Genomic DNA, 17,012 nt, shown 5'->3' with positions numbered 1-17,012 from the left:
GTGTCCATGCTGTCTGTCAGTAGGAGGCCTCAGGTCCTTTCCCTGAGACAGCTGCTGGAATGTTCTCTGAGCTTGGTAGCTGGCATCTCCTGAAATGTGCAGTTTAGGAGAGATGGAAACTGCTCCGTTCATGACTTCAGTGCAGCCATCAAACAGCACTACATCGTGTTTTCTGTTTGGTGGCAGTAGATATTCAGGAGGAGGGGCATTAGGCTTTGTCTTTTCAAGGGAGATATGCCAGCCTTTGTTCTCATTTTTAAACCACCACTTAGTTTTCCTCTTACGTGTAGATAGCAATAGTGAGTTTCCACCTTGGTTTCCATCTTGGGTGACAGGAAGTCAAGCACATATGCCACTGGTTATTTTGCCTTCCCAGGTGCGTTGGCAGGGAGCTGAGTCAGAAATGGAGCAGCCAGGAATCCAGCTCTGACTGGAATCAGCTCTCCAATGTGGAATTGCGGGTGTCCCAAGCAGTGGTGTAGCTCACCGCACTGCAACAATCAGCCCCAGGGGAATCATTTCCAAGCCAGATGGTCAGAAGGGTATTAAAGGGGGGCGGGGAGTGAGGTGATTCTGTCCCTGGGGTCTTGGAGGACTGGCTTAGACAGTATGCCCTGTAGACAGAGATGTGCATGAATAAAGAGTTGGCAAAGCCTAAGTGTGTGATGGAAACAATAAGGAGTGGGGGGCAGGGGGAAGAAATGCCATTGGAAAATTGTTGGTCAGTTACTGAAAGGACATCTTGCTAACTTATTAACTTCAGTAAAACTCAGTATCTTCAATGTTGGTATATTCTGTTACTGAAAGACATGCCTATCAAACAAATACATGCTTCTTTAAAACAACAAAAACAGAAACAGAAAGCTTCCTAAAGAAACCACCACACCTTTGGCAGCCTTCTGGCTTTCCCGGAAGGTCAGCTTTAATTGGTTTAGCTGGTGCTTTGGATGATTGCTGCCATTTAACACCATTCTTACAATGTTGGATGTTGATGGTTTAATTTCAGATAGCATCTCATCACTTCTGCTCATATAACAAGTGCAGTTAGCTTTATTGCACTGTCACTTAGTTCAAACAATTTCTCCCAACTGTTGTAACTCATTTCTAGTCTAGTCCCATTCATAATTAATGTTTGACTTGTTATGACTGTAAGAATGTGTGTTTGTGCACGCACATGTGTACACATGCAGTCTATCTGCTGATTTTGGTATTTGTCTTATTTATTTACATGGAGTTTTCCAGAAACCTTTTTGTAGTAGTTTTTTTTTTTTTTCCAAACTGCTCCAGCAAATCCAGGGTGTGCTCATGTTTCCCATTCAGCCACTGTGTTCCTGAAGAACATGGATGGGAGGGAAGTGGGAAAGGTACCTGTCAACAGGCTCAGTGTTTCTTAACAGGCTTTCACTATTGCCTGCTTTTCCACTATCTGGCCCTTAACTCAGATGTATGGGAACGCTTTAGTCTTCACATGGCGATCAAGCCTTAGCACCCAGCACCTGCCTGCTGACCTGCTTCCCTGGGTGTCCTGGTGTGGCAAGGCTCCCGGAGCCTGGCAGCCTGCTGAGCACTCTGCTATTTCCTGCATTTGCTTCCACATGGCTTCTGAAATCACATCTGCTCTTTTAGCTATTGTTTTTCCTTTTTGGGCCTTGGATGTTAATGTTTTTTGAACACATTTTACACTCATTTGGGTGGAGGTTTGGGAGGAAAATTAGAAAGACGCATATATGATCAATCTAAGTGAAAATTCTCCCTTTCCTCTTTGTTTTTAACCTAGATCCTTGTTTAAATGGGGTAGAATTTTATGATAGCAGCTGTGCAAACAATGTGTGAGCGCTAAGTCCCTGATAATGTAGACAGCAACTGTTCTCTTTAGAAAAACCACCTTAGGACCAGAGCCCATCATATCAGTACAATGGCAAATTGCAAGGAAATCTAATTTAATAACTTGATTTTAAGCCTTGAGTTCTAATTTTCTTCATTGTCTGAGGACTTCAGTGGGTACTGTGGAATTAAACCTGTCTTTGCAATCAGGATCCCATTTGTAATGTTTGAAGCTGAGTGATTTTGTCTTACACGAGTAGAGGTGTTTTACAAATGTTGGCTGGATTCTAGCCATTAAGCAATGTCATTCCTTGGCTAATTGGAACTCCATAGAAAGTCTATGACTTATTTGCTTTCCTGGATTAATTCCATCTTACTAATTTTATTTCTGTTGGTAGTATTCAACCCTTGTAGATCTCTGTTCCTATGAAAAAAGAGTAATTACATTTAAACTCTAAGGTTTAGCTGTGTCTATTTTGAATATGTGACTTTTGGGTTTTCTATAGGCAATACCTAATATTTAAACTGTTTTTTTTTTTCTGCAGCTAGAGCTGAATTAAAGATTGGCATCTGTGTTAACCAAGGTCTGTCAATCAGATGTACAAGCCACTGCTGCAGTCAGTCAACAGTGTGGTGTCAGGGTTACCAGGTTTCCATAGGTGATTCCTAACATTGTTAGCAGTGTTCTAATTGGTCCATCCAGGTAGACAATTAGGTGACAAAAAATCTCTTGCATTTATAATACCCCTCTGATATCTGGAATAGCAGGTGCTGATAACTAGATTTTTTTTTTTTTTTTTTTTTTTTTTTTGCTGAGTCCATAGATACATCCTACATTTTTCTCCTTGTGGCCTTTGGCTTTGATATAGTAACTAGGGGGTAAGATTATGCCAAGTTGGAAGGAAAAGCCATTCCTAAGTGAATTTATTCCATGCAAGGGTAACTACCGTGTCTTGTAGTACCTGCCTGAGGGGGTGAGTGCATGCATATCTGTGAGCATGTACATTTACTGGTGAGTAATTCTTTTATGTCATCTTAAGGGGCTATTAGTAGAAGAGATAGATATGTTAACCAATAGGAATAGCCAATTTTATTTATGTATATACATATATATTATATATACTATGTATTACATATATGTGTGTGAGTGTATACACACACACACACACACACTCATTAGCCAGTGGGATTGCTTGTAAACTGGTTTGTTTGGATACAAATTACCCAGCATGAAGCTGATTCACGTAAAACTCATATACTTCAGTGGTTTTCAGAGTATTCAGAGCACAACCATTACTATGGTCTAGTTCTAGAACATCTTTATGACACCACAAGAAACCCCATTTCCACTGGAAGTCATGGCCTTATCTCCCACTGTTGCTTTTCTCCACCTGTACCCAGGCTAGCCTTATAATCTGTATGTATGGACTTGCCTTGTAAGTACATTTCATATAGTTGGTCTTTATGACTGATTTCTTTGACCTAGGGTAACGTTCTAAGTCTTATCCGTGTTGCAGAATGTGCCGGTACTTCATATTTTTGTTAGATTTCTTTATTTTCACAGGAAAGGCAGATTTATAGAGAAACAGAGAGACAGAAAGATCTTGATCTTCCATCTACTGGTTCATGCCCCAAATGGCCACAACAGCCAGAGCTGAGCCAATCTGAAGCCAGGAGCTAAGAGCCTCTTCCATTTCTCTTATGTGGGAGCAAGGTCCCAAGGCTTTGGGTCATCCTCCACTGCTTTCCCAGACCATAAGCATAAGCAGGGAGCTGGATGGTAAATGGAACAGCTAGAACATGAACCAGCACCCATATGGGATGCTGGTGCTATAGGGTGGGGGGTTAACCAGTTGAGCCATTGTGCTGGCCCCATTGCATTCCTTTTTGTGACTGGCTAGTATTATGTTTTCTGAATACTCAGATGCCACATTTTACTTATCCATTCCATTATTTGGTGTACATTGAGACTGCTTTGCCTGTTTGACTGCTATGAGCACATGTAAGTTTGTGTGTGGACAGGTATTTGTATTTCTCTTGAGTGAATATTTAGGAGTAGAATTGCCAGATGATATGGTAACTTTGATATGTTTAGTTTCTGGAGAATTATTTTCCAAAGTGGCTTTGCTTTTTTACCTTGTCACCAGCTGTGAAGGAAAGTGTGTAATTTCTCTATATTATTGCCATCTCCTATGACTGTCTTTTTGTTTTAGCCACCCTTAGTGTAAAAGTAGCAGAGTTTTCTAACATAAGGAAGAGTTATGAGCTTGAAGAAGAAAGGAGAGAAGAGATCGAGCAGGTCTAAGCAAGGTGTGAATGTCTGTTTCAGGTTTTAGAATGACTTGGAACCTGGGGGAAGTCTATAGGAAATTCTTCACCTTTCTCCTAATAATTTTTTTTAAGATTGCATTTTTATTTGGACAGCAGAGTTAGAGAGAGAAGGAGAATCAGAGAGAGGTTTTCCATCTGTCATCTGCTGGTTCACTCCCCAAATAGTCGCAATGACTGGAGCTGAGCTGGTCGTAACCCAGGATCCAGGAACTTTTTTGAGGCCTCCCACATGGGTGTAGGGTCCCAAGGACTTGAACTATTCTCTGCTTTTTCAGACCATAAGCCAGGATCAGAATGGAAGTGGAGCAGCTAGGACATGAACCAACACCCACATGGGGTGCCAGCACTGTGGTAGAGGCTTAGCATCACTACTGCACAAAGGCATCATCTTTTTTTTTTCTAATACTTTTATAGGAGGGATGTTTTGTTTGGATTGAGCTGCAAGAGGACCAAGTATCTAACACATTAGTTACTTAAAATTTGAAGCCAGCATGGTGGTGTGGCATGGTAGTTTCCATCCACCGCTTCCCATGTGGGCACCAGTTCTTGTCCCAGCTGCTCTATCTTTGATCCGGCTTTTTGCTAATGGCCTGGGAAAGCAACAGAAAATGGCTCAAGGTTTTGGGCTCCTGAAACTGCCTGTGAGACCTGGAAAAGGCTCCTGGCTCCCAGCTTTGCATTGGCTTAGCTCTGATCACTGCAGCCATTTGGGGAGTAAAGCAGAGGATGCAAGACCTTTTTCTCTCTGTGTCTTTTCTTCCTTGTGTGTGTGTGTGTCTCTTTCTTTTTTTACTTTAAAGACAACTTGGGCCCCCTAGAGTAAACCACAGCAAATTAAGCTACCACCTGCAGTGTTGGTATGACATCTCATATGAGCCCTGGTTCCAGTATTGGCTACTTCACTTCCTATCCAGTTTCCTATTAGTGCACCTGAGAAGGCAGTGGAAGTGGGCTCAAGAGCTTGGGGACTTTGCCATCCTGTAGGAGAGCTGCATGTAGTTGCAGGCCCCTAGGTTGGACGTGACCCAAACCCTCTGTTGCAGCCATTTAGGGAGTTGACCATTAGATGAGACCTCTCTCTCTCCTTCTCTGTCTCCCTCCTTTCCTCTTGTCTGTTTTTCCCTTTCTCTCTGGAATTCTGCTTTTCAAATACATAAGAAAAGCATCAAAAAAAGTAGACAACGTGTGTTAATTGCAAATCAGCCCGTATGAAGTAAATATTGAAACTGTTGTTCAAGAATATCAGGTTAAAAGGATGCCAGAAGATGACCTTGCTAACCTCCAGTGGCTCGACCCTGACTGTTTAGCTGTGTTCTGAACACCTGCTGTACTGAGCTCAAAGATAACCAGTGTGTTCTACACTGACACCATAAGCAGTATGAAGCCCTGAAGAGGAGGGGGGGGGGGGGAAGCCAAGGAATACACATCAATAGTTCTGGGCCTGATAATGAGCTCCTGTCACACCTGATTCACCCACAGGCCTCTTCAAGCTGAGTGTTTAATCATTGGTGCCTAGAAAAGAAGAAATGGTGCTAACCTGATCTCCACTGAACATGTACAGGAACTGTACTTTGCCCACTTGATGTAACACTAGATTTATGTAGGGAGCCAGGTTTTATTAGTTGAGATATTGTATTGTGGGCACTACCCCTTCCTGTGTGCCCTGATTGCTTTTCTCAGCCTCCAGTGTGCTTACATTTTCCCACAAGCAGTTTGTTCAGCTGTTAAAGGCTTGTATTTAACACCTGACCTAGATAGGAGCTCCTAGTTCTGAAACATAGGTAGACTATTTTACACTTTTCTTACATATATATTTTTAATGTGTATCACCATTCATCCTTTGACAGGCACCCAAGGAAATATCTGCAGAAGAAATTTGATTCTCTGCTATTTATGTGTCATCAGGGGTTTTTCCTTTGGATACGGGACTGGAGTGTGAAGTGTCTCCCAGCTCTTTGTTCTTCAGGCAGGCCTTGGCTCTTGCTTGAGCAAGTCACTTCTGGAAACAAGTTTTCGTTTAAATATGGGCTAATTTGGCAGTGAATGCAACTCTGCGTCTTACAGATCTAATCAGAATAAGATTTATAGTTTCATTAGCGGTGTTGAAGAATAGACTGTTACTTATTACGTTTTATTAACTGCTTTATCATGCTTCCTTTGAGAGATACTTGTGAGGCCTTTTGAGAACTTTGTCGCAGTCACAGGCTGTGAGAGATCTGTAAAAATGTCACCATTTTGCAAAGGAAAATGCTGGTTCCATGAACCATGAGGTGTCATTGTGTTGTGTCCATGGCACCTCATCAGTCTGAGGTAGTGAGTCTACTCCAGAGAGTGATCCAAGGTCACGGATATTTCATGATTTTCCCCCCATTCTTTGTGAATACATATTTAGAAAGAAACAGAATTTATAGTGTGCTTATTTTCATATAACTTGTAGAACATTTTTATCCAGACATTTTGTGTGGTTCTTGTTCAAATAATATCACCAAGATTTTGTTTTTTTTTTTTTTTTAGAATGTGTTTGTTTTTGTTGGGAAGTTAGACTTACAGAGAGAAGGAGAGACAGAAAGATCCTCCATTCACTGATTCACTCCTCAAGTGGCCACAGTGGCTGGAGCCAATCCAGTTCCAAGCCAGTAGCTTCTTCTTGGTCTCCCACACATGTGTAGGGTCCCAAAGCTTTAAGACATCCTCTATTGCTTTCCCAGGCCACAATCAGGGAGCTGGATAGGGAGTGGAGCAGCCGGGACACCAACCAGCAGCCATATGGAATCTTGGCACATGCAAAGTGAGGACTTTAGCCACTAGGCTACCACGCTGGGCCCTGCCCCCCAGAATTTATGAGATGACTAGGTTCTGTGGTAGGTATTTGTCTCAGGAGATAAGGCACACTACTTGGGACAGCCATATCCCACCTGAAGTATGAAGTTCAAGTCCCAGTTCTACTTGCAATTCCAGCTTTCTATTAATGTGCATCCTGGGAGGCGGTGGGGATGGTCAAGTGAATCTCTGTCATCCATGTGGGCAATATGGATTGAGTTCCAGACTCCAACTGCTGAGGGCATTTGGAGAGTGAACCAGCAGATGGCAGATCGATCTCTCTCTCCCTCTCTCTCTCTGTTTCACCATCTTTATGGAAAAAAAAACACTTTTATCCTCTACTAAACAATTTTGAACATATTTACCTGTTTGTGACACTGCTAGATTCTGTGTAACAGCAAGAATAGTTTATTAACAGCTAATTTTGTAGGAATATACTCTGAGGCCAGGCAGCTTATGTCTGAATTGCAGCTCAGCTCTTTGGTGGCTGGGTGAACGGGCTGAGTTTGCTAGTCTCCCTGCTTCACTCCAGGTAGCTCTAAAGGGTCTATGTTAGATTTCTATTGGTGCCTTACTGATGCTGTTGATGGTGAATTCAGTGGCTTAAAACAATGCAAATGTATCCTCTCTCTGCTCTGTGGGTAAGGAACAGGTGGACTCAGTGCAGGCTCTTCTGCAGTTTTCTCAAGCCAACATCAAGATGACAGTCAGCCTGGGCTCTACTTGGGAAGGAATCTGCTGCCCGATTTACTCAGGTTGTTAGCATAATTCAGTTGTGAACAGTTGTAAGGTAGAGGTGGTTGTTGCCTTGCTGGCTTGGGAGTTGTCCAGAACCAGCCAGCATTCTGGGTCTTGTACCCTTTGCTCATCTCCAGTCTCTGCCTCAGCTCATTTGCTTATCTGAGTTTTCACAAATCCTTCCATGAGGTTCAGTGAAGGAGGGGCCGGGGTAGGATAGGGAGCAGTTACTTCCATCAATCTCTCCTCATGAGGATAAATATTTTGGTGGTCAAAATCGTTGACCTGCTCAAGACTCTGAGCTATATCATGATAGAGATTAGCATTTCACCAGTTGTTGAGTTTTTTTTTTTTTTTTATTTTCTTTCTCCTTGAGGCTAAGATTAAAAGTGCAATGTCAGGCCACTGAGAAGTCAAGGCAGCTGACAAGCACCAGGACAAACATCAGGAGGAGAGTGAGGGGCTGTCCTCTGATACAGGTGCAGCATTGCCACTGTGAGCCTAATCTTCTTTTAATGAAAGCAAATATTTGTCACATGGTTCGGTGTTTGCTGCTTAACCTGGAATAAAAGTATTTATGGCCTTAAAGTGCTGGGTAGATTGCTCTGCACACTACATCCACTATACTTATTTGATATTTGCATTTGAGCTTAAGGGAAGGGTTGGAGTTTGCCCACAACAAAGGAAAGCATTCATGCAAACTTGAAAACTTTGAAGGGACAGTGAAGAAAAGTAATTTTTATCCTAGGAAAAGCTTGGCATTCATGAAGAACACCAAGCTGCAATTTCAAATCATTGTTGCTGTCTGCAAATTTATATTAAAATGTTTGAACTCATGAATTATGTTATTTTAGTTACTATTCCAATTCAGTTCTAGAAGTAATGGCCAAATTAAATCAATTTAAATATATCCATCAGTCTGCAGAGGTGTAGCTTGTTTCTATTTCTGAGGCCTGAATGGAGAACTACTGGATGTTCTTACCCTGTGACAATAAGATAAGCTTTTTCCTTGCTGTTAAATACTGCTTGTAGCAAGGTTCCTATATAACACCCCAACCAGCTAGTTATGTGGGTGACCCCCAATCATTCCACATTTCTTTAGAATATATTTGAAGAATACAGGCTCATTTGTTCCTATGCTAGTGTGTCTCACTACGTGCCTTTAAATTGTGGATCATTCTGGTAAAGTGATTTCCTCATCACTTTTTAAAAAGTAGGTTATTAATTGAAAAGCAGTGTTGGAAAGAGAGAGGAAGATGTAGAGAGGTCTTTCATCTGCTGCTTCAGTCCTCACTTGGTCACAGTGTTTAGGGCTGGGCCTCAGTGAAGCCAGGAGCCAGGGGTTTCATCCATGTCTCGCACGTGAATATAGGGGCCCAAGCACTTGGGCTATTTTCCCAGGCACATTAGCAGGGAGTTGGATTGTAAGTAGACCAGCTGGGACTTGAACCCACAGGCCATGGATTTACCTACAATGTCACATCATTGGCCCTTAATAAGCTCATTTATGCTACACTACTTCATTTGTGGTACTTTGCATATTCTTCCACAAGCTTCTGCTGAATGTGTTGAGCCATCATTCTTCTCACACAGAGGGAATAGTGTGTGTAGGAAATGTTGCAGGCTGCCAGTAACTGATGGTTACCACATACACCTGAAACTGTAGCACAAATTACTTTTCCTGGGTACATTAGTGTATAATTGGTATGAAGGGAGAGGAGGAGAAATGTCATACTAATAAGTTAATCTATTAAGTGTGCTGTCAATATATTTGAACAAGGATTCAGAAGGTAGATTATAAATATTTAAGGTTCAGGGATGAGTCTGCTGCTATTGTAGAAGATCCTCAGCTTCTTGCCCAGTGAGGAACCTCGTAAACTTCTTTCATGGAATGAGACTATCTGTGGCTAGGAGGAGGCCGATATAATGTATATTCTTTCTCTGACTTTTTTTGCCAAGAGCATATTAAATATTCAGTAATTCTTCCACTGACTTTTTAAAGGATTTCATGTTATTTTGGTAAGCTTGAACCTTTTATATTTTTCTCCTTTGTCATTATTTGTTAGTTTTATTTCAATTAGATATACTGAATATTGCATTTCAAAATGTCAATAATTAGTAATACTGATTATTGCATCTCAGAAATTGGAAGTAAATGACAAAACACTGCTTGTTTTTCAAAGATGTTTTTGTTGTAAATGCATAGCTCATTTGAATTGCCTTATTTTATCTGTTAGATTCACATATGCCCTGCATTCAAGTTTTTGTTTCATTTCAAGGTCTTAAGACCAGAAACAATTGTAAATGCTGTTGCTTGTATCTTCAAATGCTGGGTATTAGATCACAAATTTATTTATTGGAAAAAGAGAAAGAGAGCCTCTCTCCACTGGTTGATTTTTATTCCTCTAGATACCTGTAGTAGCTGGGGCTGAGCAGGCCCAGTTGGAAGTCTGAAACTCAGATTTGTCGGAGTCTCCCCTGTGGGTAGCCAGGACCAAGTTCTTGGGTCATCACCTGCAGCTGTCCAGGGGCACATGAGCAGGAAGCTGAACCTAAGCACAGTGATAGAGGATGTGGCAGCCCAAGCATCATTTTATAACCACTGTGCCACATATCTGCCCATAGATAACAGTTTTAAACAGAGAACACACAGATGAAAACATCCAGACTCACTTGGAATTAGTGATCATTAAAAAAAAATTATACTATCTCTTGGCTGATACTTATTATTGTGATTTAAAGACCGAGAAATGAATCGACTCCTGTGGGTTTCTAATCCCTGCAGTTATTTCTGTTAGTCCCGTTTCTTGTATTCCCCTGCCAGTTATGATCAAGGGGCAGTGAGGCATTCTGTCATCAGAAGCAGGGCCACTGGATCACATGGGGAGCAGGAACGGAGGCCCGCATCCTCACCCAGGACCTACGTCCTCAGCCTGTGCTCTTTTGCTCTGTTGACACTCGGGACACACAGGGACTTTCTCTGAGTGATCTCTGTTCACACTTCCTCCATGGACTGTGTTGGACTGCATTGCACAATGCTGACTAATCCTCCTTTTCCTCTGTATCCTGTTTGCCTCACTTCTTTATTTGTTGCTCACTTGGCTGCTAAATCCAGCTTATCTGGTGCATCTGATTTGTATATTATCATTAGATTAGATTTCATTCTCTCAGGCATCTGTTAAAGGGATAGGTTGTCATTGACCTCCTAAACTGTTTACTAGTGAAGCTCTGCTCTCTGGTGAAGATCTGTTTGTTAGTGAAGATCTCAGAGCAGAAATACAAATTAAATATGTAAACAACTTTATCTAAGCCTCGGAAAAAATCAGTCTCAGAAAACTGAGCTAAAATCACCGTGTGTATGCTGTGAGTCGTTGGTCTAATATCATATATATGGGGATGCACGTGCTTTGGGGCTTTTGTATGAGGGTCAAAGTGGAAATTCTGAACTATGTTAGTGCTCCCTGATCTGTGGGGGCTAATTCCAGTAGATGCCTGAAACCTCCCATAGTGTTGACCCTTATTTCAACTCAGCTGTATGGATTTAAAAATATTTGTGCCAAAGTGAAGTTTACTTTTCATTCTATTTTCCATGAACTTTTTGAGTATCCTCATAGCATATTTTTCCTCTACATGCATACCTATTCTAAAGTCTAATTTATAAATTAGGCACATCAAGATACTAACCACAAGAACAAAATAGAGTAGGAAGGTATTCTGTAATGAAAAATGTCTAAAATATAGATTATTTCTGCATTTGTTCATGTAATATTTTTTTGGATCGCTGTTGAGCACAGGCCATTGAAACTGCAGAAAGTGAAACTGGATAAATAGTGTGTATGGACATGTTTGACAGTGTACAAGATGCTCAGTTTGACTTTTGGCATTGCATGGCGAGACCAACTTTCCAATAGAGGGCAGTGGGGTTTAACAGCGTGGGAGAGAGCTGGGTCTACTTGGGATGCAGTGAGGCCGTGTGGAGTGTGGTAGATGGAAAATGACAAGAAGCAAGGGAGATTGCATTTAAACTGACCCAACATGGTTTTCCATGCAGGCAGGTGGAAGAGATTTTAGGGCTAAATATCAAGGAGGGGATGTTCCCACTAAAATGACTTTGCAGGATTCTTGCTGCCGGTGAGCTCTTGAGGAGCACCCCCAAAACAGGGCCTCTGGATGACAAAAATCTCAGAGTAGCCTAACTGGTGATGGGTCAGGAATAGTCCTTGTTAAGAAGTGAGGACTGGCATTGGGGTGCAGTAGGTGAAGCTGCCACTTGTAACCCTAACATCCCTTCTGGGCTCTGGTCGGAACCCTGGCTGCTCTGCTTCTGATACAGTTCCCTGCCATTGCTCCTAGGAGAGCCGCTGAGAATGGCCTAAGCATGGGCTCCGGCACCCATGTAGGAGACCTGGATGAAGTTCCAGGCTCTGGGGTTCAGGCTGGCCTAGCTACAGCCATTGGGGATTGAATCAGCAAATAGAAAATCTCTCTCTCTGGCTGTCTCTGTAGCTCTCTTTTTCTCTCCTCCCTCTCCTATGTCTCATTCTATCAGTCAAATAAATAAATGAATCTTTGCAAAGTATAGGAATGAGAAATTTCCTCCCATTATCTCTGCATAGGGTCTTGATGTTAAGTTTAGTGTCTCCTGGTGACCTTGGAAAGCCTCTGGCATCTGATTTTACCAAGAGACTTTGTTTCTGGCAAACCAGATGGCACTTATGACACAAAAGAATCCACCAGAGATGAGAAATTCAACCATTTTCTTAATTTGGGATGAGGAGAAGAAAATATAAAATGGAACTTGAGGCTATGAGGATTTCTTAAATAATTCCTTGACATAAAAAAAAAAAAAAAAAATTAAATTCTCAAGGCCTTTCCCAATCTCCAAGGAGTTGTTTTCTGGATGAGAAGTTGGAATTTCTTAGACCTGAAAACACCAGTTGAGTCTGTCTTCTTGCTCCTCTTTTTTTCTAGATGGCAGAAACGATGCTCAGGAGAGCAGCTTGAGAGCCTTAATAAGAGAACTGCCAGAGACCCACTACTGCCTCCTCAAGTACCTCTGTGGCTTCCTGACGCAAGTCGCCAAGCACCATGGACAGAACCGCATGACCCTTCACAACCTTGCCACCGTGTTTGGGCCCAACTGCTTTCAGTAAGTCCGCAAAGTGTCTCCTCCCCCGTTGATGACTGGCTGAAATATTTTGATCTGAAAAATAATCCTGCTTATTGCTCAGGCATTTTAGTATTGCTTCCGTCCAAGTTTTAAGAAAAGCAAATAACCCTACTAAAATTGTGGAACTAAAAATCTGAAATGCTGATCAGCAGAAAATTGAGGAAAATGATACAGTAATTTGGTAGTTACGATGAATTTCAAGTTCCTATCCTAGAGATACAGTTATGAGCAGAATGTGTCAGTGACAGAAAAATGTAACTGCAGCTTCATTTACTTATTTTCTAGAAAGAAACCAGCCTGTTTTGATAGCTGCTATGTCACCAAGTATTGGAACTTTTGTCATATTCTATTTCACTTTCTCTGTTATTCCATAAAGCTCTTCAATTGTTGCTATAAGAAACATGATCTTGAAATCCAACAACTGCACTTTTAACTCTCAGGTTAATCCCTGTGAAACTAAATACAATCTCTTTGGTTATAGGGAAAGAAGAACAGCCAGCCAAACACATTGACAGTGGTAGATTCATACTGTAAAAGCTCTCGAAAAAAAATATTTTGGTAGTGTTTCTGCTTTTTCTACTCCTCTAATCTTTCAGTTCATTCAGTTGTCCCGAACTAGTGATATGGTTCTAGAATGACTGAGCATGGATTCTGGCTAACATTGTGGATCTAACTCATTCACAACTTCATGTGGGGTGAGGTTCTACCTTAAGTGACTGTCCTGTTTGTATTTTTAATGATGTAAATAAGAGGGAATTATTTCATAGAACATGTGAGGTGGAGGTATCTCAAATGTCGTACCTTTATTTATTTTTTTTTAATTTAGTAACTATAAATTCTGTATTCTTTTTAAAAAGCATGCATTTTTTTATTTGATGTTTTTATCACCGGTTCACTCTGCAAAGGTCTGTAATAGCCAGATGTGGGCCTGGCTGGAGCCAGGAACTCGGGGTCTTCCCTGTGAGAGACAGGGACCCAAGTACTTGAGCCACCATCTGCTGCCTCCCATGGCGTGTGTTAGCAGGAAGCTGGACTAAAAGCAGAGCTGGGATGATCCCATTCACTCTGACCGGGTATACATGTGTCCCAGTAGATGACTTAATCTGCTGCCCAATGCTCAACCTGGTGCTTGTTTGTTTTGTTTCTGTCCATTAAACCTTTATTTGGTGACATCTAAGTGGACAATAGAGGTGTAATTAGAAAACTACTGAATAATTTTGAAACCCTAGATTTGGCATAGTAAAAGATGAGTTTGTAAATAAAATGCTTACTCTGAAATCATTAGACACAAATCTATACCTCATTACTAATTTATGCATTGGAAGGAATCCAGAACTTTTGTTAACCTCCAATAAATGAATCAAAATATCAGTAAGTAATGAATTTTTACTACAAGTTGTTCTCAGTAGTATGGTTTTAAACTTTTCAGTGCAGTAAACCAGACCATTTTAAGCACTCTTGTGTGTAAACTGTAATAGCTTTCATTATATTCAGGTGTTATGATCTCTTAAGTGTTTCTAAACTTCTGGATAAAGAAATCACAGTAAGAGACTGGACTCAAGAAAGAAGGATAGGTAACACAGTATTTATTGAGCACTTAACCAATATTTCGTTTATCAGACTGCATTCTAAAGAGAAGGAAGGGATTTATTTTGTGCTTGAAGTTCCTCATTTAGGTAGAAATAAACATTCCAGTTCCAGTGGCCACACAGTAACCTGTGAGTTTAAGGGCAAAACAAAAGAGAGGATGTTTGTAGCCATGGTTATAAGGAAGGACAGAATGTTGTGTTTGACACAGGCTTTACTCTATGCCAGGCACTGGCCGGTAGTACATTTGCTCACTTAAGTTTAATTACGTGCCTGTGTGGGATAGTGTTTCGCATGTAATAGTAATTATGAACTGGCTCCATCTGGTTAAAGGATTATGGTCACTTCCTAAAATAGATCAGGAAGGTTTTTGCAATTTTCTGTATTTTGTTATGATTATTGTAAATTTTCTGTTTGTTGAGCCCTCTGCTTCTGATGACTTTTGAGGGTAAAGTTCTAAGAACTTTTCAGTTTTTTTCATCAAATTTTGTTGATTCCAGGTGGTCAACTACTGCTTAGGGTAGTTTAACGTTTTAATAAATTCCATTTATTTAGAAGGTGTCATTTTGCTTAGCCTTGGAGAAATGTATGTACTATAAAGTTATGCCAAAGTTATTTTAAAATTTTCAAATTCCTTGTCTGATATTACCTCTTCTTTATATTTTCTGATGTAAACTCTGTCAGAATAGCCCAGGGGTTGGTTGGTTGGTTTGTTTGCTTATTTATCATTCCTAAAGAATGTTAATTTTGTTGACTAAATTGCTGTAACATTTATCTATTTCACTAAATTTCTTCTTTTATGTTTATCAGATTCTGGTTGTTTTTTAAACTTTTTGCAATATATGAAAATCTATCCATATGATTTGAGATTACAGTATAATGATCATAGATTCTCTTATTAACTAGATAAAAACATACTATCTCTGTATGTAAGTTTTGCTGAACCTCTGGAAAATGTTACAGACTTCAGCTGTTTTGCTGTTAATCACTTAATCTTGTCTTTTAAAAGTTCATTCATTTTTATTTGAAAGGCAGATTTTTACAAAGAGGAGAAACAGAGAGAGAAAGGTCTTCCACCTGCTGGTATGCTCCCAGAATGGCTAAAACGGCCAGAAATTAGTTGATCCAAATCCAGGATCCAGGAGCTTCTTCCAGATCTTCCACATAAGTGCAGGGCCCCAAGAACTTGAACCATCCTCTGCTGCTTCCCCAGGCTACAGGCAAGGAACTGGATTGGAAATAGAGTAGGAAAGACAAAAAGTGGAACCCATACAGGATACCAGTGCTTGTGGGAAGGGGGTTAATGTACTGTACCACTGTGCTGGCCACAGTTGATCATTTATATATATATATATATTTAAAAAGGTTAGGGCTTTTATAGGAAAGTGGGTAAGACTAGTATTTTTTCCATATTGTTTCCTTCATGTTTAAAGGGGGGTATTAAGGGAGAAGACCCACCCAATTTCCCACCCTCCCCAGGTCCCGGATGTGCATAATCTAAAGTGCGAGAGGCCTGGGAGGGAAATAGTGGGTTCCCCCCTCTTGGGAACCACTCCCACAGGAAGGCACGGACAGCAGCTGGGGTGGAATGGGGTGTGGGATAGACTGAACTACTGCTGCACATACTGGCAAACCAGGGTAGGCGGCAGCCCTGGTGGGGTTATTGTGGCTTGCTCCAACTAGGCTGCAGCTCCCACTTGTCTATGCAAGGGCCGAGTATGTGCTGGGCAGAACCAGGCTGGACTGCAGCACCCATTGGTTCCAGTGAAAGTCGGGGCTGAAAACAGAACCAACCCAGCAATTGCAACCACCAGCTGATCGGGACCATGGACTGCCGGGCCCTGTACTTGCTAGTATATACAAGAATCTGGTCTGAGCACACCTCATAGTTTCTTTGGAGATCTCCCCTATCAAAATGCTGGACTCAGAACCCTAACCAAGAAAAGAGAGAAGACAGAACAGGTCAACCAACCAACTCTGCTATGATGGACTATGTCAATCAGTGGATTCTTCAAGTACCTCATAGTGCTTGGAGTGGCAAGACTGGCAGCAATTCCTAACTGTTGATCTTATATTTCTTAAGAATAAGGACCTTTGCTACGTAACAGTGACATACTTACTGTACGTAAGAAAATTGGCTGTGCACCATGTCATAGAGATATTTAATATTTAGAAAGTCTTGGCAGTTACAACAGGGTATTTTGATGCTGTTTTTCTCTGACCTGGATCTCATGGCTCATGTTTCATATTTGGTTGTAACTTTGTCTCTGTCATAGTGAACAACAGTCTCTCCTTGTCCATCCACTTACCCAGGCCATTGTTTTTTTTTTCTACTACTCCACATTGACTTCTTTTTTTTATTTTAAAGATTTAGTTTTTCTTTTTATTACAAAGTCAGATATACAGAGAGGAGGAGAGACAAAGAGGAAGATCTTCCATCCAATGATTCACTCCCCAGGTGAGCCGCAACGGCCGGTACTGCGCCAATCCGAAGCTGGGATCCAGGAACCTCTTCTGGGTCTCCCACACGGGTGCAGGGTCC

General features: G+C 41.2%; 1 protein-coding gene across 1 annotated transcript in view; it reads left to right on the top strand.

The window, feature by feature from the left end:
* The window catches only part of FAM13A (family with sequence similarity 13 member A), a 329,846-nt gene that overhangs the window by 72,771 nt on the left and 240,063 nt on the right, over positions 1-17,012 (top strand). The window contains exon 4 of the mRNA XM_040967337.1: positions 12,685-12,862. Coding sequence (XP_040823271.1) covers positions 12,685-12,862 — 178 coding nt within the window. The remainder of the gene's footprint in view (positions 1-12,684; positions 12,863-17,012) is intronic.

Source organism: Ochotona curzoniae, unplaced genomic scaffold, assembly GCF_017591425.1.
Source record: "Ochotona curzoniae isolate NIBS_2020 unplaced genomic scaffold, NIBS_Ocur_1.0 scaffold_4506, whole genome shotgun sequence".
NCBI lineage: Eukaryota > Metazoa > Chordata > Mammalia > Lagomorpha > Ochotonidae > Ochotona > Ochotona curzoniae.
Note: the sequence above shows the minus strand (reverse complement) of the source record. Positions and strands in the feature narration are given on the sequence as shown.